Source organism: Heterocephalus glaber, unplaced genomic scaffold (assembly GCF_053883595.1).
Source record: "Heterocephalus glaber isolate CG9 unplaced genomic scaffold, H.glaber_assembly_v1.0 deba00001428, whole genome shotgun sequence".
NCBI classification, from domain to species: Eukaryota; Metazoa; Chordata; class Mammalia; order Rodentia; family Bathyergidae; genus Heterocephalus; species Heterocephalus glaber.
Window position 1 is genome coordinate 17,852,942 of NW_028258293.1, and position 24,266 is coordinate 17,877,207.

The following is a 24,266-nucleotide window of genomic DNA, read 5'->3' on the forward strand; positions in this document are numbered from 1 at the left end:
AGATTTGTGTCCTCACAGAGGACACAATGCAGGTCATCACTCTAAGTCAGTGAGGCCTTGCAAGGTCCCCAAGGCCATGAGTTGGCTCTTCTTTTAGCCTCACTTTGTGGGACCCTGACTGCACATGCAAAGGTGGCTGGGCATGGGCCAGCTCAGTACCTGTGCTTGATAACCCTAGAGCCCCAGTAGGGATGGTGCCAGGGTCTTCAGGATGGCCACAAAGCTGGTCCCTTGGAGAAGAGAGATGGCTTTTCTCCTACCTTTACCCATTCCAGTACAGATGCCTGAAGGACTTTCCCATCCCGATTCCCAGTACCCCAGACCCCAAGCCCACTCACTCATTCCAGGATTGTTTTCTGACCTGAGCTTTATGAAGTCTTTTCAACTCTTCTTGCTTAACCAACTGCTTTGTTGCTTTTTCCAGCTTTCTTCTTCTTTTGAGTGTCTCCTTCTCCTATGAAAACCAGTAGGGAAGAAAAAATAGGACTGAGAAAAATGAGATTGAAATTTACAAAATATCATCAGAGCCTTCTGTCCTTTCCAATGGTTCTTAGCCATTGCTCCACTTCTACAATAATGATGTCCACAAAATTTTCTGCAATGATGGAAGTGACCTATATCTATGCTGTATAAAATACAGATGCCACTGGCCCATTGGGCACTAGAAACGAAGAGTCAAAATCAGATTTTATTTAATTTTAACAAATTTAGGGGTGAATCTAAGTAGCAACATATGGCTAGTAGGTGCTAGAATAGGAGGTGTGTGTGTCTGTGTGTGTGTGTGTGTGCGTGCGTGTGTGTGTGTGAGTAGCTTTAATGAGTACTGACTGGGTACAGTTGAGGAAAGGAATAATATAAGAATTATACTTCAGGCCAGGCATTTAGCTCAGTGGTTTCGCTGCCTGCTGTGCAAGCGCAAGGACCCGAGTTCAATCCCTGGTACCAAAAAAAAAAAAAAAGAATTATACTTCATATGTCTGCTACCTTACTGCTGAGGGCACAATGTACCTGGGATAGACAGGCAGGAAAATACATACACACACTCAATACATGAAAACCAGTTAACAACTTTAAATAACACTTAGGTTAGGTCTACAATATCTCATTAAACCTATGAATAGAAGAATATATATCTAAGTAATTTTAACAAAAGTGTTTCTCGGTCAGAAGTAGGCACAAAATCTTTTAGCCCTATCTCACTTTGCTTAAATAAATACAGCATTACTTTCACTTGGTTTCAAGTGGGCCTGGGCTTGTTGAGAGACAGAGAGAGAGAGAGAGAGAGAGAGAGAGAGAGAAAGAGAGAGAGAATTCAAGTTTTCAAATTTGACACAGGTAAAACAGATATCTGGATCTTGATGGCATCACTTCACTTCCAGGTTTTAGACACCAAAGAAAGCAGAGGCGGTGGTGTGGCCAGTTCTACTTGTTGGCAAGTTCAGGGGACATTTCTGATCAGAGAAGCACCAGAGTAAGGGTGGAGTCCTGAGCCCAGAAGCCTGGAAAAGCTGCCATCAAATCCCAGCTTAACTGCATGAGCTTCAGCCTGTCTCGAAGCTTTCTGAACTTCAGAGTTCTCCTGACAATGAGAATGGTTCACAAGGATGTCAGGATGAAATGAAACGATACAGGCCAAGCCCTCTGCAGAATGCATGGAAAAGGGATGGGATAAATACTCAGTAAGTGGCATGATTTTTATTATCAGCATGTCTGTTATAAGTTGACGTGATTGTTTTTTCTAAAGCTTATTTTTTTGTGTGTAGGCATATACATTTTATACTCACATACACACAAACTAAATGCTCACACTGGATAGTACTACTTGAGTTTGCCTCCTCTGAATATACCTATCAACTTTCTCTATATTAGAATGAAGATTAGAGCATGTTAAACATTTTTTAATGCCGGTAGAAACAAATACAGAATTTTAAAACTGTGATAGCCAGCCTGGTGCCCGAGCACTCGGTGCTGTGTGTAAATGGACCATTTGCCCCTTAAGCGCTTCTAACTCCTTGAGTGGGGAATAGGCACCTGAAAGACCTTGCCACGGCAATTTGGGTCTGAAACAGCCAGAGACTGTATCTTGACAGCGCATATGTTTCAGGGCCTTGTGGCTTCTTGTCCCTCTGTCCTCTATACCGTGGATGTGGATGGAAAACTCACCACTTTTCTTAGGAAAGCACCCAGCTGGAGGCCCTCTCAGCCTCCTCAGGTCAGCAGGGAAAATGTCCGTTCAATGTCAAAATTTGTTTTGCTAGAATTCTCCTTAGCACCTAAAATGCAAAAGATCTTCAAACTTGCAAGGAAATTTGAGCTCTCAGAATTCACTTTATTCCACATCACATCCTCTTTGCTTCCAGGGGATGCTCTCCAGGTTGACCGTCAGTTGTTCTGCAGGAGGGATCCATCCTTTTGTGTGGGAAGTCTCCACATTTCCATGTAGTCTATGCTACCTTTCCTTAGGCCACATACTGTAGGGGCACATCAAGGGTCCCTGCTCTATGGTGGGTCCTATACAAAAGAAAGGCCAACATTTCCCCTTAAATGGAGACTTTTTAATACAACCTCCGGGGGAGGGGTCATCCCAATAGCAAGCACAATGTGCTCTTAGTGTCTCCTATCAGCAAAGCAATCAAACCCTGATTGCTTTCTCAAGAGTCAGCAAAATGAAGCCTGGGGTTAGAAAGGAAGTCATTTATCATATTTTATTTAAAAATATGTTGAAGCAGAAAAGAATGATGCTTTATGAACAAACACTCATAGGATTACGATATGCCACACTCGATGTCCCCCACCACCCCCAGTAATAGGGATCAAACCCAGGGCTTTTGAATTGAGCTACGTCCTCAGCCTTTTTTTATTTTGAGACAGTCTTGCTAAATCACTAAGTTGCCCAGCTGTAATTGAATTTACAATCCTCCTACCTCAGCCTCCTGGAGTGCTGGGATTACAGGCTCAGTTTTTATATCCTCAGGGATGGTGAAGATGCAGAGAGGAAGGAGGCTCAGAGTGAGGGCAAGAAAGAGACAGCAAATGAAAAAGGAGAATGCTGGCAGGACCAAGGACAAGCTGCCACGAGTCCTCCTGCCTCGGTCTCTGAGATCCAGACATGTGCTTGGGAGGAAAGGCAGTGATGGGAAGGAGCCAACGAAAGGAAGAGGCAGAGGGAACGTCACCTGTCTCATTTCCTGCACAAAGGTGCGTGTGAGCTAGCATGGGCTCCCTGCCACCTGGCTGGGGACACACCTGTCTGGAACAGAAGAGACAGACAGACCACAGGACAGAAACCTCCCCTCGTTCTTTCAGTGTGAGCCCTTGGGAAGTTATAAATAAGGCATGTGCTTGCCAGCTTCCATTCCTGTAAGATCTGGACATGTCAGAAGCCAGGCAAAGCAGGCGTGCTCTCGCCACATGGCAAGCTTCGGTGACAACTAACTCCACGCTGGGCCAGCAGGAAGACAAGGAGCTATTTGTAAGGCTGGGCCTAGAGTCTTCCATTCTTTTATTCTCCATGAGTATCAGGATGGCAGATGCTCGGATCTGTGTCTCATTTGAATACAGAATACAGAATTAATTTAGGGTCACTCAAGGAGAACCAAGGAGTAAGGAACCCCAGAAATCCACACAACACATCCTCCATTTGTGTTGCGTATTGAACTAATCAAAGAAGCCCGCATTTAGAAATGAGAAATTCAGATTTGTTCTCTCTCCATCTCCCTCTCTCTCTTTCCCAGCTCCTCTCTCTCTCTCATCCCAGTTTCCTCCTGTGCTCCATGCTGGGCCATGGGGAGTTGGAACCCCTGAGTGACTTGAGGTGATGCCAAAGCTCCTAATGCCAGATATGGAAAAGTTGAGTCTGAGTAAATAAATTTGCCCCCCCATCCTCCTCACTCTTCCAAAAAATAAACATTGCCAGAGCAGTGAACCACTTCTCTGTCCACTGCAAAGCATTTTAGGTCCACCCATTTAGCACCCCACCCCCAGTCCCAGTAGAAAGCTCCAGCCCCAGTGGATAAAGTATCAGCGAGCTCTTGTCATGGACACTTGTCTCTATGTATGTGACATACAGACATAGCTATAGACATATGCATATGTTTGTGCTTTTGATCTGTGGGATTGAGAGTTGTTTAGAGTGTTCTCTTGAAATATTAATGTTCACCAAGCAAAGAGTGCCACAGCCTCCCCAGTGGGCACATAGCTAAGTCCCTTCCCCAGTAGGATCCTGGGGTGCCCATATCTAGATGCAACTGCATGGTTCATTTCATAGTCCTGATTGGAATAAACATAACATTTTCCATGCAATCTGCCTCGAGTGCTTCTTAAATGATGCTGTGCCTCCCTTAGGGATATATGCATCTGCTTGTTGTAATTTTTCAATGGTTTTCTTGTTGGACCACATATTAAACCCACTTTAAGAGCTGCAGTCACCAAATGGTTTCAAGTAAATATGTGTTTTTTTGTTGTTTCTCTTCCCCAACTTGAGTCTCTGGGAAAATGTTTTGAAGGAGACAATTCTTGGGGGGTTCCAGGTAAAAAGAAGAAGTGCTGTCAGATGCAATAAAGTGAGATCTTCCTGGTGAAACCTCTGCAGCTGGAGCCCACATTGGGTCTGAAATCTGGATGGTAAATGGCCCCATGGGCCGATGCCTTGTCGGGTTTTCCAAGTGATGTTACCTGTGACCCCGGGGAAAGCTGGGGATCAAATTCTTCATCTGCAGACGAGGAGGTGGTAGAAGAGAGAGAAGAGGTAGCCTCTGTCACCTGCACTCCAACACGGTGGTGCCTGGAGCCTGAAATGAGAATAGAAGAGCTCACTGAACTGCTAGCATCTTCCCTGCTTCATCCCTAAAGCTGTCCGTTCTGTTCCCTCCTGGCTCACCGCGCTCCCCCCTGCCCTCCCTCCTTGCACCTGCCAGGAGCTGGGGGAGGCAGTACCTAAGGGCAACTGCAAAATTTGGCCCTCCATGTTAATTACACTTCTGGATCCCTGCCAAGAGTTTTGCAGCTCTCTTCTCACATTAAAAAAAAAATATTATGCAGAAATCAATTAATTCCTTAAACATCATTTATATGATATGTGGTGTGTTGTTTACAATGCATTCAGAGATGAAATCTATTATTAAAATGCATATCTAAAGTTAGCTGAGTTACCTAAATGCTTGTGTAAGGTTTGTTCTGCAGAGTAATTGAATGCAAAACACACACACACACACACACAAAACTGAGAGCCAGCTCTTAAATCGCCCTTCTGCGGCTCACAGCATCTGGCACCCATTTTTACTACATGACATCTGCTCAGTGTAAAAGAGCTGGCGTCAGAATGTCTGGTCATAGAAAAAAAAATCCCAAATGTAATCAGAAGCAAAAGGACTCTAAGTCTAAGGTTTTATCACATCGTCTCATGCAACATAAATATTTCATTAATTATGGCTAAACAAATGCCACTTTTATTTTCCCAACTTGCAGATATTATCACATCATCAAAGTGATGATTCAAGTGCCAGGAAAGGCAGTTTAAGATAGGGATGGCTCAACAGTGCCGGGCCCGAGGGAGAGCTGAGGTCGAGGGCCGTGCCAGCCTCTGAATGAGAGTGAGGCGGCTAGGGGCGGCGACTTGCCGTGTAAACCAGAATCTCTTTGATCTGGCTGGAGCCCAGGTGTGATAAGGGCTTTCAGGTGCCCCTGGGGGGCTTTCATTTTTCTCAGCAAGAACATCTGCCCCTATGCATCTACCTGATGCAGAGTTGGTGATTAATATCTCGATCAAAACCCATTCTGGACACTGAATATCAGCACAAGCTAGGACTCCATGATGAGAAACTTACTCAGCTTCATTCTGCGGTGGCAGCTTGTGTCTGAATAGAAGTATGTATTGGGTGGGGAAGGAGGAGCACAGTTCCAAAGTCAGCTAACATTCTCTCCAGCTTGCCTTCTCTTCCCCATAATTTTCAACTATTCACCCCAGTGGGAGAGGCCAAGATTTATAAAATAAGGGTAATTTTAACCTCCAGGAGCACATTTACATATGCTATTATTCAAACCAAAATAATGCAAAACATGTATATAATAATACAGCCTCCCTAGGGAGGGAGTTCAGTGTTTTCCACTTTAATTTGCCAGATGGGAAGGCTCAGGTAAAGATAGAATCAGAAAGCAGCATAATAATGGGAAGGAGGCATTGTTTAGTGGTGAGCAGAGATTGTTTCCCAGCCTAGACATTAAATAACCACAGAATGCTTCAGTCACTGAGTATTTACTTCTTAGTGAGTGGGCTTGAGGAACTAACTTTGAATTTCTCTCGATCATGATTTCTAACTTAGAGAACTGTTTTGGGAGAGTAAGGAAAAGCAAAGTAAAGCCCCTAACACAGCAGCTGGTATACTTGGGGGTACTGATTGGAGGTGCTGAGGTGAATATCATAGGCATCAACACCATCAATCCCAATGGGCAATATTCTACAATATTAGCAAAATTGCCTAATTAACCTTCAATCACGGAAAAAGTATAGACTGAAAATTGTAACTTTTTCTAACTTTCAAAAAATACACATTTCCATTAAATTTCATTTTGAAGTCAAGGAGAAAATACATTCAAATATAACATTTTAAAAATTGATGGCAAGAAGCAAGTTACACAGTTGCCTCTGAGTCTCTCCCCCTTTTCCTCCTCCACCAATCATTCTAGAGTTCACTTTTCATTTGCAAAGTTTTAAGAACTTTGCTGATTGCTCCACTCAGGCTGTGTTAGACTGATTGATTCAGGTATTGATCTCCTGCCACAAAGCACTGGAAATCAGGAGAAAATATGCGAGGCATCTTTTTCTAGACATGAGACAATACACAATGGAGGACTGTATTAAAGGCAAGAACAGAAGCCAATGAGGAAATCCCTACAATCACAGTGGCTTTCTGCCTGTAGGCCCTCTCCAGATCGCAGGGTGGGTAGGAAGACTCTAACTCAAGGATAGCAGGTTTACTGAGTTGAAAAGAGAGATCAGAATTTAGGCAAGCTAAGGTGCATGGAATGTGTAGGGCAGAGCATGGGAGAGAGGAGCTAGGCAAGAAAAGAACTTCAGAAGTGATCATAGAAGTCCTTCTGCATTTATTGCTTAATAGTACCCTGAAGATGCATAGAGATAAATTCCATGAGGATGGGCACGGAACTATTGGGAAGAGGTAGGCTAAATAATCTCAAATGTTTTCACAGGATTGGGAGGTGTTTAAATCTAACTAGCCAAGGTATAACAGACAGTTGAGGCATTAGCAACCACAGAAGAGTCACATTTTATTGACAGGAATAAATTAGCCTTAAAGGTTATTATGAATACATCTAAACAAAGCTTAAAAACAAACATTAAGCCAGGCATGGTGGTGAAAACTGGTAATCCCAGCACTCTGGGAGGATGATGCAGGAGGATTGCAAATTCAAGCTTAGCCTGGGCAATTTAGTGACTTAGTGAGACCGTGTTTCAAAACAAAACTACAAGAAAAAAATTGGGCTGGGGATGTAGCTTATTGCAAAGGCCCTGGGTTCAATCCTCAGTACCAAAATAAAAAGGAAAAGAAAGAACGAACACCAGCCTTGAATACTAGCAGTTACTTTACTGCCTGCTGCATGTCCTTTACTTTCTATTTAACATTCTTTCAATACAGAAACAAAATCTAGACATAATACAATGCTGGTCTAGAAGCTGGTATATATTTACTAGGTGTTTAAAGCAGCAGGGAATGTCTTATAATCAAGAAAAAAACCAGGCAATAAAAGCAGACCCAGAAGTGACAGATAATACAATTAGCAGACAAGGATTTAAAAACAGTTATTATAAATGTGGTCAAGAGTTTAAAAGGAACTCTACCCAAAACCTGTTAGAACTAATAAATGAATTTAGGAAAGTTGTAATATACAAAATTTACATACACAAATCAGTAGCATTTCTATATATTAACAAATTATCTTAAAAATGAAATCATAGAAGCAGAGTAAAATGGTGGTTGGCAGGACTAGGAGTGGGGGATGGAGGGATGTTGGTCAAAGAATTTAAAATTTCAATTAAATGTAAAGAATAATCTCAATGAGGTCTTATAAAAATGTTTTGTATTCTTGAAAATTGCTAAGTGAATAGATATCACAAAATATAAGTATGTGAGGGAATTCATATGTTAATTAGTTCTATTGAGTCAGTCCATAGTAGGTACATTGCAAAACATCATACTCTGCAAGATAAATATAACAAATTTTACCCATTAAAATAATTAGCTAATTAGTTAAGACAGCACAGGATTTAGTGAATATACAAGTAGAAGATATAAGAAACAAGTAATTAAAGCCTATCAAAATGAGAATACAAAATTGAAACGAAAATTTCACTAGATCATGTTAACAGCAGATTAAACATTGAAAATGAAAATAATCAGTAAAATTAAATAATAGCAATGGGAACTATTCAAAAGGAAGCACAGGGCCTGGGATTTAGCTCAGTGGTTTTGCCGCCTGCTGCGCAAGCGCAATGACTGAGTTCAATTCCCGGTACCAAAAGAAAAAAACAACAAAAAAAACAATTTGGATAAAATGAAAGCATAAAAATATCACACTTTGTAGGATGCAGCTAAAGCAGTGCTTAGAAGGAAAATGGATGACTTGAAATCCTTATATCAGAAGAGAAGAAAAGTTAGAAGTAAATGACTTATGCTTATATTATAAGAAGCTAGAAAACGTAAGTTATTATTACAAGATGGCTGGCAAGTGACTTTCAATAGAAACAATGGAAGGCAGAAGACAGTGGGATGATATCATTAAGTAATGAAAGATAATATTAACTCCCAACTTGTAATCTATGTCCTGCAGAAATGTCCTTTAAAAATGAAAGCAAAAGTGAAGTGTTTTCAGACAAAGCAAACTTGAGAGAATCCCTCTTCAGCAGCCACACTCTTAGAAATGGAATTCTTTTGGCAGAAGAAGCCATGTCCCCAGTGGGAACTCGGTAATACAGAAAGACAATAGAAATGAAGGCCTCCTTCAATAGAAAACATGTGTGCAAATCCAAATTAACACTGATCACTTAAAACCATAATTATAATCTCTCTGGGCTTAAAATATATATAAAATTAAAATACAGGAGGACAGTGATAGCACAGAAGTTGGAAGATGCCAAAAGCCCATAGGCTGTCTAGGAGAAAACAAGAAAACTAATTTCACATTATAATATTTTGGATAATCATAAAAGTAATCATCAGCAGCAGCAGCATTAAACTATATATAATTATATATGATATGTTATATATACAATCATTAATAAATAGGAGTGGGAAATTGAATCTAAAAGCTTCTGATTAATCCAAAATAAAAGAAGAAAAGATCATACGAGACAAATGAAAAACAATTAATATTCCAATAGATTTAAATCCAAACAAAGCAATAATTATACTAACTGTAGTAGATTAAATACACAAAATAAATAAGAACTATTGAACTGGATTTTTTTTATTGAACTGGATTTCCAAAAATCCAAACTATTTGCTGTTTGTAAAAAGTACACCATAAGCCTAAAGTAAAAAAAGAGGGAAAAAGAGATCTCATGTGAAAAACCAGAAGAAAGCTAAAATAACTATAAATCAAAGGCAAAAAATATGACAAAAATAAGATATTTCATAATGATCATAGTGTAAATTCAAACATATATTATTGCTCAAAAATTTGTGTGCAGCTAAGAGCATAGCTGCAAAATATATGTCATAAAGCAAAAATGTACTGAACTGAAAAGAAAAATCGTCAAACTCTCAATCACTTTTAGATATTTTAACATAGCTCTCTGAGCAGGTAATAGAACAGTCAGACAAAAAATCAGTAAGGATATAAAAAGTATAAACAAACACTGTAGATAAATTTGACCTACTTGGTGAGTGCTATAAAACAGCACATCCAGCAACTAGAAAATATGCATTCTTTTTAAGCACACATGGAACAGTTCTTTGCTAAATGGATGATAAGCCAAGCCACGATGGAGGTATCAACAAATCTCAAAAGACAGGAGTCATCCATAGTATGTTCCTGACAGCAGTGACAATTAGCCATCAATAAAATAATGTTGAAATTAAGTAATACTTATCTAAATGGCCCATAGAGCAGAGAAAATAAAAAAAACTGACGACAAAAATGTCATAATAATATGATTGCAATGCAGTTAAAACAGTGATTAGAGAGAAATTTAGAGCATTAAATAAAGCACACATTATGCAAAAGAAAAATTGTAAATGAAAGCTCTAAGATCAATCTCTGGAAGTTAGAAAAAAAGAACCACAAAGGGCCGGGGATTTAGCTCAGTGGTTTCGCTGCCTGCTGCTCAAGCACAAGGACCCGAGTTCAATCCCCGGTACCAAAAAAACCAAAAAAACAAAAAACCACAAATTGAACTTAAGTAAAATAAGAAAATTGTGGCGGGTCTTTAAAGGCTCTTTAAGTAGATCATCCCTCACAAAGAATAATTAAGCAAAAAGGAACAGAAAACTCACATTTCTACTTTCAAGGATAAAACGTCCTACAGAGTATTAAAGAATGGTGCTGCATAGGATAGTAAGCTTGAAAACTTAGATAACATAGATACATTCTTTGGAAAGCACAATTTACCAAAACCCCCACAAGAACAAATAAAAAATCTGAATAGTTTTCTATTAATTAAAGGACTGTGTTAATAACTTAAAAACATTCCATAAAGAAAATCCCAGGTTACAAATGTAACCAAATTTTTAAGAAATAACATTAAATATTTTTTAAAAATCTCATCTAGAGAATAGAAAAAGATGGATTATTTCCCAAATTTTATGAGGCTAGCATATGTTTGGTAGGAAAAACTGATAGGAATATTGCAAGAAAGGAAAATCTAGGGCCAATACCACTCATTAACATAGGTGCAAAACTCCTAAGAATAGTTAGTAAATTCAATATAGTGACATAGTAAAAGGTTTTAAATTATGACCAGGTTGGTCATAATTGATTTAACATTTAACTATAAAGAATAGATTTATAGAAGTAATAAATATACAAATAGATTTTATAAAATCAATGTGATTTAATACAGATTATAAAGTAAAAAATCATATAATTATCTCAATAGATGCAGAAAAAGCATTGATTAAATTTATTATTTATGATTAAAACTAATAGCAAGCTATAAATAGAAGAGAACTTCATTAATCTAATAAAAAATACAGACAAAAATATCTACAGCAAACATAATCAGTGGTGAAATATAATACCTCTGATATTAGAAAGAAGAAAATGGTATATGCTATTACCTCTTCTATTCAGCACTGTATAGGAAGTCTTAGACAGTACAATTAGGCAAATAAGAGAAGTAAAAGGTATACAAACTAGAACAGAAGATATCAGGCTGTTTTTATCTGCAAACAATATCAGTATTTATATAAAAAATCCTATAAAAAAGCTACTAGAATGAGTGAGTTTAGTAAGGTCAGCATGAAAAGTCACTGTTTTTGATGTATTGACAATGAAAATTTTAAATAAAGATTAAGAAAGCAATTAAATTTACAATGGCTCATAAAATGTGGAATACTTAAGGGATAAAATTAATACAATATGTGCCTATACATTAAAATTTTTTTTAAACTTTCGAAATGAAAAAAACCTAAATAAATTGAGAAATATCCCATCTTCATGGATTGAAATATTCAATAAGTATCAATTCTTCTTAAACTAATCTATAGATAACAAGTAAAATTCCAGCAGTTTAGTTAGTAGAAATTGATAAAATAATTCTAAAATTTATACAGAGATACAAAAGACCTAAATTAGTCAAACTAAGTTTTAAGAAGAACAAAGCTGGAGGACTCTCACAACCAGTTTTCAAGAATTACTCTAAAGTTGTACTAGTCAAGAGAGTGTGCTTTTGACATAAGGATAAAGATGTAAATCAATGGAACAGATTATAGAGTCCAGAGATATATGTATATGGACAATTGATTATCTTTGAAGGTGCCAAAGCAACTCAGTGGCAGAAGGACACTCTTTTTAATAAACAGTGCTAAAACAATTGGATAGCTATGGGCAAAATATAACTTTTTTCCACCATAAAAATTCACTAAAATTGTATTATAGATCTAAGCCTGAAGGGCAAAAACCATGAAACTTTTGTGAGAAAACAGGAGAAAGTCATAATGACTTTTGGTTTAGCAAAGATTTCTTAAGTTATAACTCAAATTATATAAAAACAACCCTTTGACATCATAAAATTAAAATTTCTGCTCTTTGAAATACACTATGCTGAAAGGAAAAAATGATCCAGTAACTAGGAGAAAATATTTGCAAACACATATCTAATAAAGGATTTATATCCAGAACCTTTGAAACTCAGTATTACAAGAGAAACAACCCAATTTAGAAGAAGACAATGATTTGAACACATAAACAAACACAAAATTAATATATCAAAAGTGCTCAAAGTAATTAGTCATTAGGAAAATACAAATTAAAAGCATGAGATACCACAATACAAACACTAGAAGAAATAGAACTTAAAAGACAGATGATATCAAGTGTTAACATGGGTGCACAGTATCTTAGTTTTTTTTCTCATCACTGAGTTCCAATACTTGACACCCACAACTTAAAGGAGGAAAGGTTTATTGTGGCTCACTGTTTGTAGAGGTTTCAGTCCATAGTCAGCTGGCTCCAAGGCAGGGTAGCATGGCAAAAGGGCATGGCAGAGGAGAAACAGCTCATAGCATGGCAGGCAGGAAGCAGAGAACCAAGGGAGGAGAGTGGGAGATATACTCTTCCAGTCCATTTCCCCCATTGACCCACCTCCTGCAACCAGGTTCATTTCTCAAATCACATTTAGCTATAAACTTATCAAGGGACTAATCCACTAGTAAGTATCATGCCCCCATGATCCAATCACCTCCCAAAAGCCTCACCTATGAGCACATGAGGCTTTAGGGAGACATCTAGATATAAGCCATAACATTTGCCCTGGCCTGCAAAAGACTCATGCTCATCCCTTTATGCAAAATGCATTTAGTTCATCTCTAAGAGTTGCAAAAGTTCTAGGTTTCAGCATGGCTGAAAAGCTCAAGTCCAGAATCTCCTCTGAGATCTAAGGCAAACTCTTAGTTGTGAGCCCTGTGAAAATAAAAAGAAAGTTAAACACTTCCAACATATAGTGGTGCAGGATAAACATTCCCATTCCAAATGGTAGAAATAGGACAGAAAGAAATGAGACCAAAGCAAGACTGAAATCCAACAGGGCAAACATTAAATTCCACAGTTCCATTCCAGCACCAGGGGCAATCTGTGGCAAGATGTGAACTCCAAAGGGATTGGGTGGCCCCGCCCCACCAGTTTTATTGTTGGTGGTTGTGGCCCTCATGGCTTCTCTCTTGGGCTGGCTCTGCTCACTCCTTGCAGCTTTCCTTGGATGGTCCACGTTCCTGGCTTTTTCAATCCTGGGCTCTCCACTGTACCAATGGCTTCACTCTCACAGCTTCAAGCATTGCTCTCTCAGGTAGATTATCTCTTCAGGGTCTTTCAAGCCCAGCATCAAGGTGCTGGCTGGACTGTGCTTTTCATCTGTAACTCAGGGTCCTCTTTCAAGCTTGTTCAATTTGTTAGTAGAATTTAGTCCATACTGGTTGTAGAGTTCAAGGTTCACTTCCTTGCTGGTTGCCAGCCAGTCAATCTTAACTCCTAAGAGGCCTGTACTCCTGGCCCTCTCACAAATTACAAGTTGTCTACTTCTTCCAAGCCAGGAGGAACATCTTTCTTAGGCTTAGAATCCAACTTCTCACTTCAGGTTTCACCAGGTTAAATCAGGCCTACAGGGAGCGTCTCCCTTTTGATTAATTTAAAGTCCATTGGTTTGGGACTTAATTATGTTAACAAAATGCCCTAACCTAATCACAGGATGGAGGAAAACTCATCATTTTCATATTCCACCACGCAGCCCTCTTAGAATTCTGCCTACCACAGTGCTGAATGTTTTGATTTTGAAGTTAAAAAAATAGCAAAAAACTGCAAAAGTAAATTGAGCTGATAGGAGTCAGGTGGTAAGAGCCTTTGTTGGGTGGGGTACATAATGGGGAGGGTTCTAGATGCTCATAACCATGGTTACATGGCTTGATCTCAGAGGTGATGAATAATATGCACTTTGCACTCATAAGTTGTAGACTTTACATTCACGGACATTACTATATATACGTTATACTACAATGAGAAATTTACAAAAACATAAAAGGGATTTTAAAAGGGCTTTCTTTATACAGAATAACTAACATTATCATTGTTTGTATAAACTGGTAAGTACTTGAAATTAGTTTATGACAGTAAGTCATTTAAATACCCTCAGTTTATGCACACTTCAATTTACTAGGAAAGTTGTCTTATAAAACTACAAAAACTTAAATTTCAGCATGGCTTTTATTCAAGTGATCATCAATGTGAAGTACTTTTACTGGAGTGAGTGTGGTACTGTTTACTTTCTCCATTGCATAGAAGAGTACACTCACAGTTACATGTGGAGACAACACTGTCAGTGTGTATTTGTTGGAATGCTCAGAGATAAGGAAGTAAAATGAAACTGAGAAGTGTAATCTGAAAGGCTTCGTAAAATTTTCACATTTTCAGATGCAGCCTGGGAACACTGAGAAAACACAAAGCTCTTCTAAGGTCCTCCTTCCAGAGCTGGCCAGCTAGGACCTAATTCCAGTCTGTACACTCTCATTCTAGTCCAAGCCTAGGAAGTCACACCACTTCCTAATGAATGTGAATAAATGCACCTCTGCATGCTAAGTGAATACATTTACATCAACGTGTTGTAATTAGCACATACAGAATATGAATGTGACATCAATGAACTGTAGGGCAATCCTATGAATTTAATGCAAAAAATCTTAAATAAAATATTAGCAAATGGAATTGAAAAATATATTAAAATAAGACATCATGACCAACTGGTGTTTATTTCACCAACACAAGGACGGTTCAACATCAGTAAATCTATTCTCTAATTCAAATATCAATCTAATACAAAAATCACACAAGTATCTCAAAGATGCTGAAAAGAGACTTGATAAAATTTAACATCCATTTGTGGTTAAGAGTACTTTTAATGAAATAGAATCACATGGTCATTTCTTTAAAATGATAAAATACATCTGGTTCAACCCCAAAGCCAGTCTCTACTTAAATGGGAAAATACTAGCAACATTCTCATTAAGGTCAGGAATAAAATAAGGAAATCATTAGTACTACTGTACTCTCACAGGGAGAGTGAAGAGAGAGACCTCAATGCAGAAGAAGGAGGTGGCAAGCGATGCTTTATCTCCAAAGCCCGACTTGCTATGTGAGGGGTGGCTCGAACCTACAGGTGCATGGTGACTACTGGAGATCCCAGAGGGATCCACAGAGAAAGGCACTAGTGGAACAGAGCAGTGGATGCAAGCTGCAGTGGCTGGTGAATTATTCAGGTTCAGATGTCCCCTAGGAGAGGGCAATTGGCCATTTACCATCTTGGAGAGGGGCCAACTGAATTTGGAACTCAGAGCAGTTGCAGTTTGGCTCCATCTAGTGGCTCTCAGTGTCAGGGTGAGGCAGAACTGAGTTCAAATTGGCAGGAGGTCAAGGAGCCAAGTTCAAGGTGGCAGGAGGCACATGGAATGTTGCAGGCTGAACAAATAGGGTTCTAGCCTCTCAGCCAGAAATCAGCATGAAGTTTAGTGGAACTAAAGGTGCAGGGTTACTAGGATTATCCACTACTCTGGCATAAATGTATGTCTGGCTTGCTGGGATTAATGAAAATAGATCAGGGCTCTGTCTGCTCACTCTGTCTATCAGTTACAGCAGAGACATGCCCTGAAGTAGACATTCCCTTTGCTTCTTCTTTTTTTTTCTTGATTATTTGTTCTTGTTTTTTTTTTTTTTGGTACCGGGGATCGAACTCGGGTCCTTGCATTTGCGATGTTCTTGTTTTTATATGAATGTGAACACTGTAAGTTTTGTTCTTGTTGTTCTGTTTGGCTCTTGTTTTTATTTCTTCCTTCTCTCTTTCCCTCCTGTCTTCTTCACCAGTTTCCCAAAGTTCACATAATCTTCCTTTGTCCTCCAGCCTTGCTTAAATCTCTTCCTCTCCTTCTATTTCTCTATTTACCCCCCAATCCCTTTTAAATTTTCTCCCCTGAGGGTAAAATTACCATATTGAGTGTATAATTACTGTATATAATTTTCTGGTTTGTTTTAGATTTTGTTATATACTACATTAGCCAGGTGACACAATTAATTGTTCTAATCAATTATTTTTCCTGGTGTGCCAAGATTGAGATTGCCTGAGGGTCATAAACAATACTACAGGCCAGTGACAAAGAACCAGGGACTAGGCCAAATAGGCAGCAACTTCTCATCCCAAATAAATTGAAGAGGTAGGATCTTGCAAAAGACTCAAAACCCAAAAGCAAATTACACCTAGACAACATCTCTGGGAAGGAGTCATTTCCTAAGGGTTCTCAATATTAGCAATAAAGCTACCTGCCATAAACAATTTACAAGCATCAACCCAAGAATTGAACTAAAAAAAAGAAAAAGAACATAAGACACAGAAACAAAATGCAACTCCAGACTTTCAGCTTACCAAAGGCAAACCCAGGAGGCAATAGGTGGAACAATTCAAAAGCCACCCACATGGACTCTCTGAAGTAGTAACAGCAGAAGTGACAAAGCAGATGAATGAGGCTCTAGAAAAAATTCAATCAGAAATAATTTCTCAGATAACTATAGAGATGTTGGGCTGGGGATTTAGCTCAGCGGTTTCGCTGCTGGCTGAGCAAGTGCAAAGACCCGAGTTCGATCCCTGGTACCAAAAAAAAAAGAAAATCAAAAACTATAGAGATGTTGACCATAATGAAGGACATGGCTAGTGACTCTAGAGCAAATACAGATTTAAAAAATAGAGGAGCTTAGGAAAATGATGGAAACCATCAACATGCAACATAGGAAAGAAATGGAATCCATGAAACAGATTCAAAAAGATACCTGGGAGATTAAAAATTCCATTTAAATTACATGCAGCAGAATGAGCCAATGTGAGAAGAGAATATCAGATATAGAAGACAGGATTGTGGTTACTGATCATGAAAAGGAAGATTTCTTAAAAACAGCAAGGGACCACAAAAAATGAATCCAACAGTTGGTAGATGATACAAAGAAGACTACCATAAGATTGATCGGCGTCAATGAAAAAGTAGAAGATAGTGCAAATGACAAAAAAGAACCTATTCACAGAAGTGATGGCAGAAAATTTCCTAACCATGGAAAAAATTTGACATACAGATAAGTGAGGCATATAGAATTCCAATTAGCTGTGATTAAAAAAAATCTACACCAAGGTATATAATTGTCAAGATTTTGAAATTTAAAACAAGAACAGAATAATAAAAGGCTATTAGGGAAAATAAACAAATCACCTATAAAGGAAAGCCCATCAGAATCACAGCAAACTTAACACAAACCGTTAAGTCAAGGAGAGCTTGGAGTAAAGTATTTCAAGCACTGAAAGAAATCAACCTTCAGCCCAGATTGATGTACCCCAAAAATTTATATTTCAAAATCAATAGAGAAATAAAATACTTCCATGACAAAGAACACTTGAAGAAATTCATGGCCACCAAACCAGCACTCCATAATGTTCTGAAGGACATTCTAGAAAGAGGTAATGGGGGCTGCAACTCTATGAACCCCAACAGAATGAATCCACCAGGCAAAGCAAGTAATTAAACAGAGGGAGAAAAAGGGAACCAACAACTGGAAAGTAACATGAGAATGATAAGTCAATACATATCAGTTATAACCATCAATGTAAATGGTCTCAATTCACCAATCAAAAGAAATAGACTGGCAGAATGGATCAAGAAGCAAATTCCAACAATAGGTTGCATATAAGAAATATATTTAATCAAAAAAATTCATAGACTGAAAGTCAAAGGATGGAAAACAATACTCCACATAACGGGAAGCTGGACAAAAGCAGGGGTTGCTATTTTATTTGCAGTCAAAGTGGATCTCAAGCCAAGACTGATTAAGAGAGACAAAGAAGGTCACTACATCCTTGAAAAAGGAACAATCCAAGAGGAAGAGATAACAATCATAAATATATATGTACTAAATGCCAGCAAACCCAACTATATAATGGATATGAAAAATCAAATAAGCACTAATACAATTGTAATAGGGGAACCTCAATAACCCACTGTCACAAATAGACAGGTCAAGGGCTGGGGATTTAGCTCAGTGGTTCCAGCGACTGTCTTGCAAGTGCAAGGTCCTGAGTTCAATCCCCTGTACCAAAAAAAAAAAACCAACAAAAAAAGAGAAAAAACAAATAGACAGGTCAACTAGACAAAAAATCAACAATGAAACATCAGAACCAAACCAAACTTTACAGCAAATGGATGTAGTGGATGTCCACAGCTTTCTGCCCCACAACATCAGAATACACATTCTTCTCAGCTCCGTGTGTGATGTTCTTCAAAACAGACCACATAGTAATTCATAGAACATGCTTAAGCAAATGCAAAGGAATTAAAATTATCCCATGTGTATTATCAGACTATAGTGTAATGAAATTGGAACTCAGTGGCAAAAGAAACCATAAAAACTTCACAAACACATGGAAATTAAATCACACCCTCCTGAACAACCAATGAGGCACATATGAAATTAAAGAAGAAATTTAACAATTTCTACAATTAAGCAATAATTCCAGAACAACATACCTTATGGGCATGCATATGGGATGCAATGAAAGGAGTCCTATGTAGGAAATTCATAGTGGTGAATCCCCATATCCGAAAAGCAAGAGCAAGATCAAATAAACAACCTAATGTTGAACCTCAAGTTTCTAGAAAAAGAAGAGCAAGTCAAGCCCAAAGCTCATACCAGGGAGGAAATTATAAAGATCAAAGCAGAAAGTAATTCAACAGAGACTAAGAAAACCATACAAGGAAACAATGAATCAAAGAGTTGTTTCTTTGAAAGATTAAATAAAATTGACAAACCCTAAGCCAACCTTACCAGAAAAAGAAGGAAAAGACTCAAATCTATGCAATTATAAATGAAAAGAGTGAAGTCTCACAGGGTAAGATCCTGCAAAAATCCAGATCATCAACATCTACTTTGAGAACCTATATTCTAATAAGATGGAAAACACAGAAGAAATGGACAGATTCCTAGAAACATATGAATTACCAAAGCTGAATCAAGGAGATATAAAAATTCTAAATAAACTAATATCAGTCAATGACACTGAAGATGTAATTTAAAACCTACCAACAAAGAAAAGCCCAGATCCTGACAGGGTCACTGATGAATTTTACAAGAAATTTAGAGAAGACCTAATGCCACTACTTCTCAAACTCTTTAATGAAATTGAAAGGGAAACAATACTCCCAAATTCATTCCTGGAAGTAAACATTACCCTGATACCAAAACTAGAGAATGATCCAACCAAAAAAAAGAGAACTACAGGCCAATCTCTATAATGAACATAGATAGAAAAATCCTCAATAAGATACTGGAAAACAATGCACCAAATCATCAAGAAAATCATATACTATGACCAAGAAGGGCTCATCCCAGGGATGCAGGGATGGTTCAACATATGCAAATCAATAAATGTAATATACTGTATTAACAGAGCCAAGGACAAAAAACCATATGATTATCTCAATAGATGCAGAAAAAGCATTTGACAAAGTCCAACACCCTTTCATGATAAAAACCCTACAGAAAATTGATATAGAGGTTTTTTTTATCTCAATTTGATGAAAGCCATCTATGACAAACCAACAGCCAACATCATACTAAAGGGACAAAAACTGAAAGCTTTCACTCTAAAATCAGAAACAAGACAAGGATGTCCACTACTCTTATCCAATATAGTTCTGGAAACATTAGCCAGAGCAATTAGACAAGAGAAAGAAATAAATGGAATAAGGATATGAAAGGAAGAAGTTAAATTACCATTATTTTCAGTTGATATGATACTCTATACGAAGACCCCAAAAACTCCACCAAAAGACTTCTACATTTAATAACCAAATTCAATAGCATAGTTGGATACAAAGTCAACACTCAAAAATCAACGGCATTCCTGTACACAAATAAACTCACTGAGAGAGAAATTAGGGAAACAACACCTTTTCTAATAGCATCCAAAAACCTGAAATACCTAGGAATCAATCTAACAAAGGAGGTAAAAGACCTTTGCATTGAAAACTACATTGCTCTGAAAAAGGAGATTAAAGAAGATATCAGAAAATGGAAAGATATCCCTTGTTCTTGAGTAGGAAGAACCAATATACTGAAAATGGCTGTCTTGGTTAGTTTTCTCTCATGCTGAGACAAAAATAACTAGCACCCAAAGTTAAAGGAGCAAAGGTTTATTTAGCTCACAGTTTGTAGAGGTTTCAGTCCATAATTGGCTAGCTCCAAGGCAGGGTGGCACAGGAGAGGGGCAACAACAGTTCATGGAGGTAGAAGACAGCAAAAGCAACAAAGAACCTTAACAGCATCTTTCTGCCCCTTTTGTCTTATCCAGACTACTTAGGGTGGGTAGCACTCACATCCTTAATCCTAGTGCGCTTGAGCCTAGTGTTGTACATGTATTAATTCCAGCATCACACACTATAGATTCAGCCACTTCTGAAAAAGCCCCACTTAAGACCTGATGAAGCTTTGGGGGTGGAGGAGCATCTAGACCCAAAGCATAACAATACTTCCAAAATTGTTATACAGGTTTAATGCAATCCCAATCAAAATACCAATAGCATACCTCACAGAATTAGAGAAAACAATCCTAAAATTCATTTGGAACCAGAAGAGACCTCGAATAGTAAAAGCAACTCTGGGCAACAAAGGGAAGATGGTGGGCATCACAATCCCCACTATACAAGTTGCTGTGATAAACAACATGGTACTGGCAAAACAAACAAAAAACCCCAAAGCCAGACCTGAGGATCAATGAACAGATTAGAAGATGCAGAAACAACTCAAAACACACTCAGCCACCTTATCTTTGACAAAGGAGCCAATATCTTCACTGGAAGAAAGATAGCCTCTTTAATAAATTGTGCTGGAAAAACTGGCTTTCCACATGCTGAAGATTAAAACTAGACCTGTATCTTTCACCATGCACTAAACTAAAATCAAAATAGATCAAAGATTTAAAATTAAAACAGAAACACTAAATCTGTGGGAAGATAGAATAGGTAGAGCTGGGCCGGGGATTTAGCTCAGTGGTTCTGGTGCCTGCCTCGCAAGCGCAAGGTCCCAAGTTCAATCCCCGGTACCAAAAAAAAAAAAAAAAAAAAAAGAATAGGTAGAGCTCTTGGAGACATTGGTGTAGGGAAAGACTTCATGAACAAAATATCTATTGCACAGGAAATATCACAAAGAATCAATATTCTGGGATCTTATTTTATTAAAAACTTTTGCACAGAAAAAGAAACCATCAACAGAGTGAAGAGACAACCTATAGTGTGGGAAAAAATTTTTGACAGCTGTTCCTCAGACAAAGGACTAATATCTAGAAAATATAAAGAACTCAAAAAAAGAAAATCAGAACTCCCAAATTTAAAGACTCAATCAAAAAAATGGGCATCTAAAGTGAATAGACACTTCTCAGGTGAAGAAGTTGAAATTGCAAATAAATATATGAAAAAATGTTCAAAATCACTGGTCATTCGAGAGATGCAAATTAAAATACTGAGATTCCATATCACTCCAGAAAGAATGGCTATTATCAAGAACTCAAACAATAACAAATGCTGGCGGAGCTGTGGGGAAAAATGAACCTTCTCCACTGTTGGTGGGAGTGTAGACTGGTGCAACCACTACGGAAACCAGTGTGGAGATTCCTCAAAAAACTAAAACTACAGGTTCATTTGACCCAGCTACTCCCCTTTCAGTATCTTCCTGAAATAATAAAAGCATCACACCACAGCAATATATGCACACCCATGTTTATATTGGCACAATTTGTAACAGCTAAGTTTTGGAAACAACCCAATTGTCCATCAACTGATAAAAAGATAAAGAAGATGTGGGGTTTTTTAATACAATGAAGTACTAGTTTTTTCATACAATGAAGTACTATTTTTTAATACAATGAAGTATTATTCTGCCATAAAGGAGGATAATTGAAGATTTCTAGCAAAATGGATGCCTCTTGAGACCATACTCTTAAGTGAAATAAATTGGACACACATGTATAAATACTGCATTGTTTCTCTAGCATGAGACACTGAAAGTATAAATAAGGACCAAAATGTATGCCAGCTATTGGGAAATGGGAAGAAAATGTTCAAATGGGAAAGGGGACAAGGGAAGGAGGAAAGAAGGAAGGGACAAAAAAAATAGAATAGAAGGAAAAAAACAAAAACAAAATTTTTGTGAATAAGGAGGGGAAGAGGGGTTGAACAAAGGGGAGGAGAATGGTAAAAAAAGAAAAAGCTATATTATGTACAGGGTACAAATTCCCTATGATATATGTTATCATTATGTATATCTAAAGTGTACCAATAAAATTAAAAGAAAAAAACCAATCAAACAAATAACAAAATCATATGACTGTTTAGTTAACCTGTCTCTAAGAGACTATATCAAATCTTTGGGAGGGTAGAGAAACAATGAGGCAATACATTTGGCTTTTTATTAGATATTTCCATATTAATTACTCCAACTCTGGTATATTAACTAATTTCAAATTTAAAAAAATTAATCAGTTTTAAATGTAAAAAGCCTACATTTCCATTGATAACCAAATGTACAGAAAAATGTTTAGGCTAGTAAGTCAAAGGAAAGAAAAATTTATATGCACAAAAATATTCATTCAACACCAAACTTAAATATGTTCATTTATAATTCATATATAGACACGGAAGGAAGCTCCCCTGCCTCCATCCCAGGCTCCTAGGGCAGAGAAGCTCAGCTGGTCCCAGCACCCAGAAGGAAGCTCCCCCACTGCCATCCCAGGCTCCTAGGGCAGAGAAGGTGAGCCGCGTGGGTGCCAGAAGCACCCCACCCCCCGTGGAAATGAGAAAACACATAAACAAGCCTCAAAAACAGAGTTCCAGATCACCTACAGCAACCCCAAAGGGAAACGAGATGGAACACTCTGATACTCAACCACCTGGACTCTCTGAACTGGCAACAAAAGAGGATCTGGGAAAAATGAAATCAGAAATAATTACTCAGATAATAGCAAAGATTTTGCTCATGGTGCAAGACATGATTAATAAATCTAGAGAGGACACAGATAAAAAAATAGAGGATCTGAGGAACATGATGGAATCCCAACGTAGGAAACAAATGGAATCCATAAAACAGATACAAACAGATTTCCAAGAGATTAAAAACTCCATTGAAAGTCTGCACAGCAGAATGAACCAATGTGAGGATAGAATTTCACATACAGAAGATAAGACTGCAATTAGTGAGGAGGAAAAGAAAAATTGCTTTAAAATTGTAAGGGAACACGAGAAATCAATCCAGCAGCTGCTAGACAATGCAAAGAAGAATAACATAAGACTGAGTGGAGTCAATGAAAAAAGAGGAGAGAGTATAGATGACATAAAAAAACTGTTCACAGAAGTGATGGCAGAAAACTTCCCAAGGAGGGGAAAAGAACTTGACATACAGATAAGTGAGGCATATAGGACTCCAGCTAGCCTTAATCAAAAAAAATCTACACATAGGCATATAATAGTTAGGATTCCAGAAATCCAACAGAAGAACCAAATTCTACAAGCAGTGAGAGAAAAGAAACAAATCACATACAAAGGAAAGCCCATCAGAATCCCAGCAGACTTCTCAATGCAAAAGGCAAGAAGAGCTTGGAGTGATGTATTTCAAGCCCTAAAGGAAAACAGCCTCCAACCCAGATTGATGTACCCTGCAAAACTATCTTCCAAAATTGATGGAGAAATAAGATACTTTGATGATAAAGAGCACCTCAGGAACTTCATGAATACCAAACCAGCACTCCAAAAAATTTTAGACAATACCCTAGGAAAAGACAATGAGGATCACAACCCCAGGAAATCCAGCAGAATGAATCCATTGGGCGTGACAAATTAAATGCAAAGGGGGAGAATCCAACAAAAAGAAAAAGTCATGACAAGGCTTTTAAAACTTTTGACTTCATCTCCCTAATGAGTGTATAATTCAATCTTATTATTGTACTGATTAGTATTTTTCTGATTCTAGAG

The 24,266-nt window shown here is 37.9% G+C and overlaps 1 protein-coding gene across 17 annotated transcripts in view; it reads right to left on the reverse strand.

Moving 5' to 3' along the window:
* Mical2 (microtubule associated monooxygenase, calponin and LIM domain containing 2) overlaps nucleotides 1-24,266 on the reverse strand; it is a 215,014-nt gene that overhangs the window by 32,128 nt on the left and 158,620 nt on the right. For all 17 annotated transcript variants that reach the window (XM_087211662.1, XM_087211661.1, XM_087211659.1 and 14 more), the window contains 2 exons: nucleotides 4,675-4,790; nucleotides 362-454 (listed from right to left, as the gene is read on the reverse strand). In XM_087211662.1, the coding sequence (XP_087067788.1) occupies nucleotides 362-454; nucleotides 4,675-4,790 (209 nt within the window). The remainder of the gene's footprint in view (nucleotides 1-361; nucleotides 455-4,674; nucleotides 4,791-24,266) is intronic.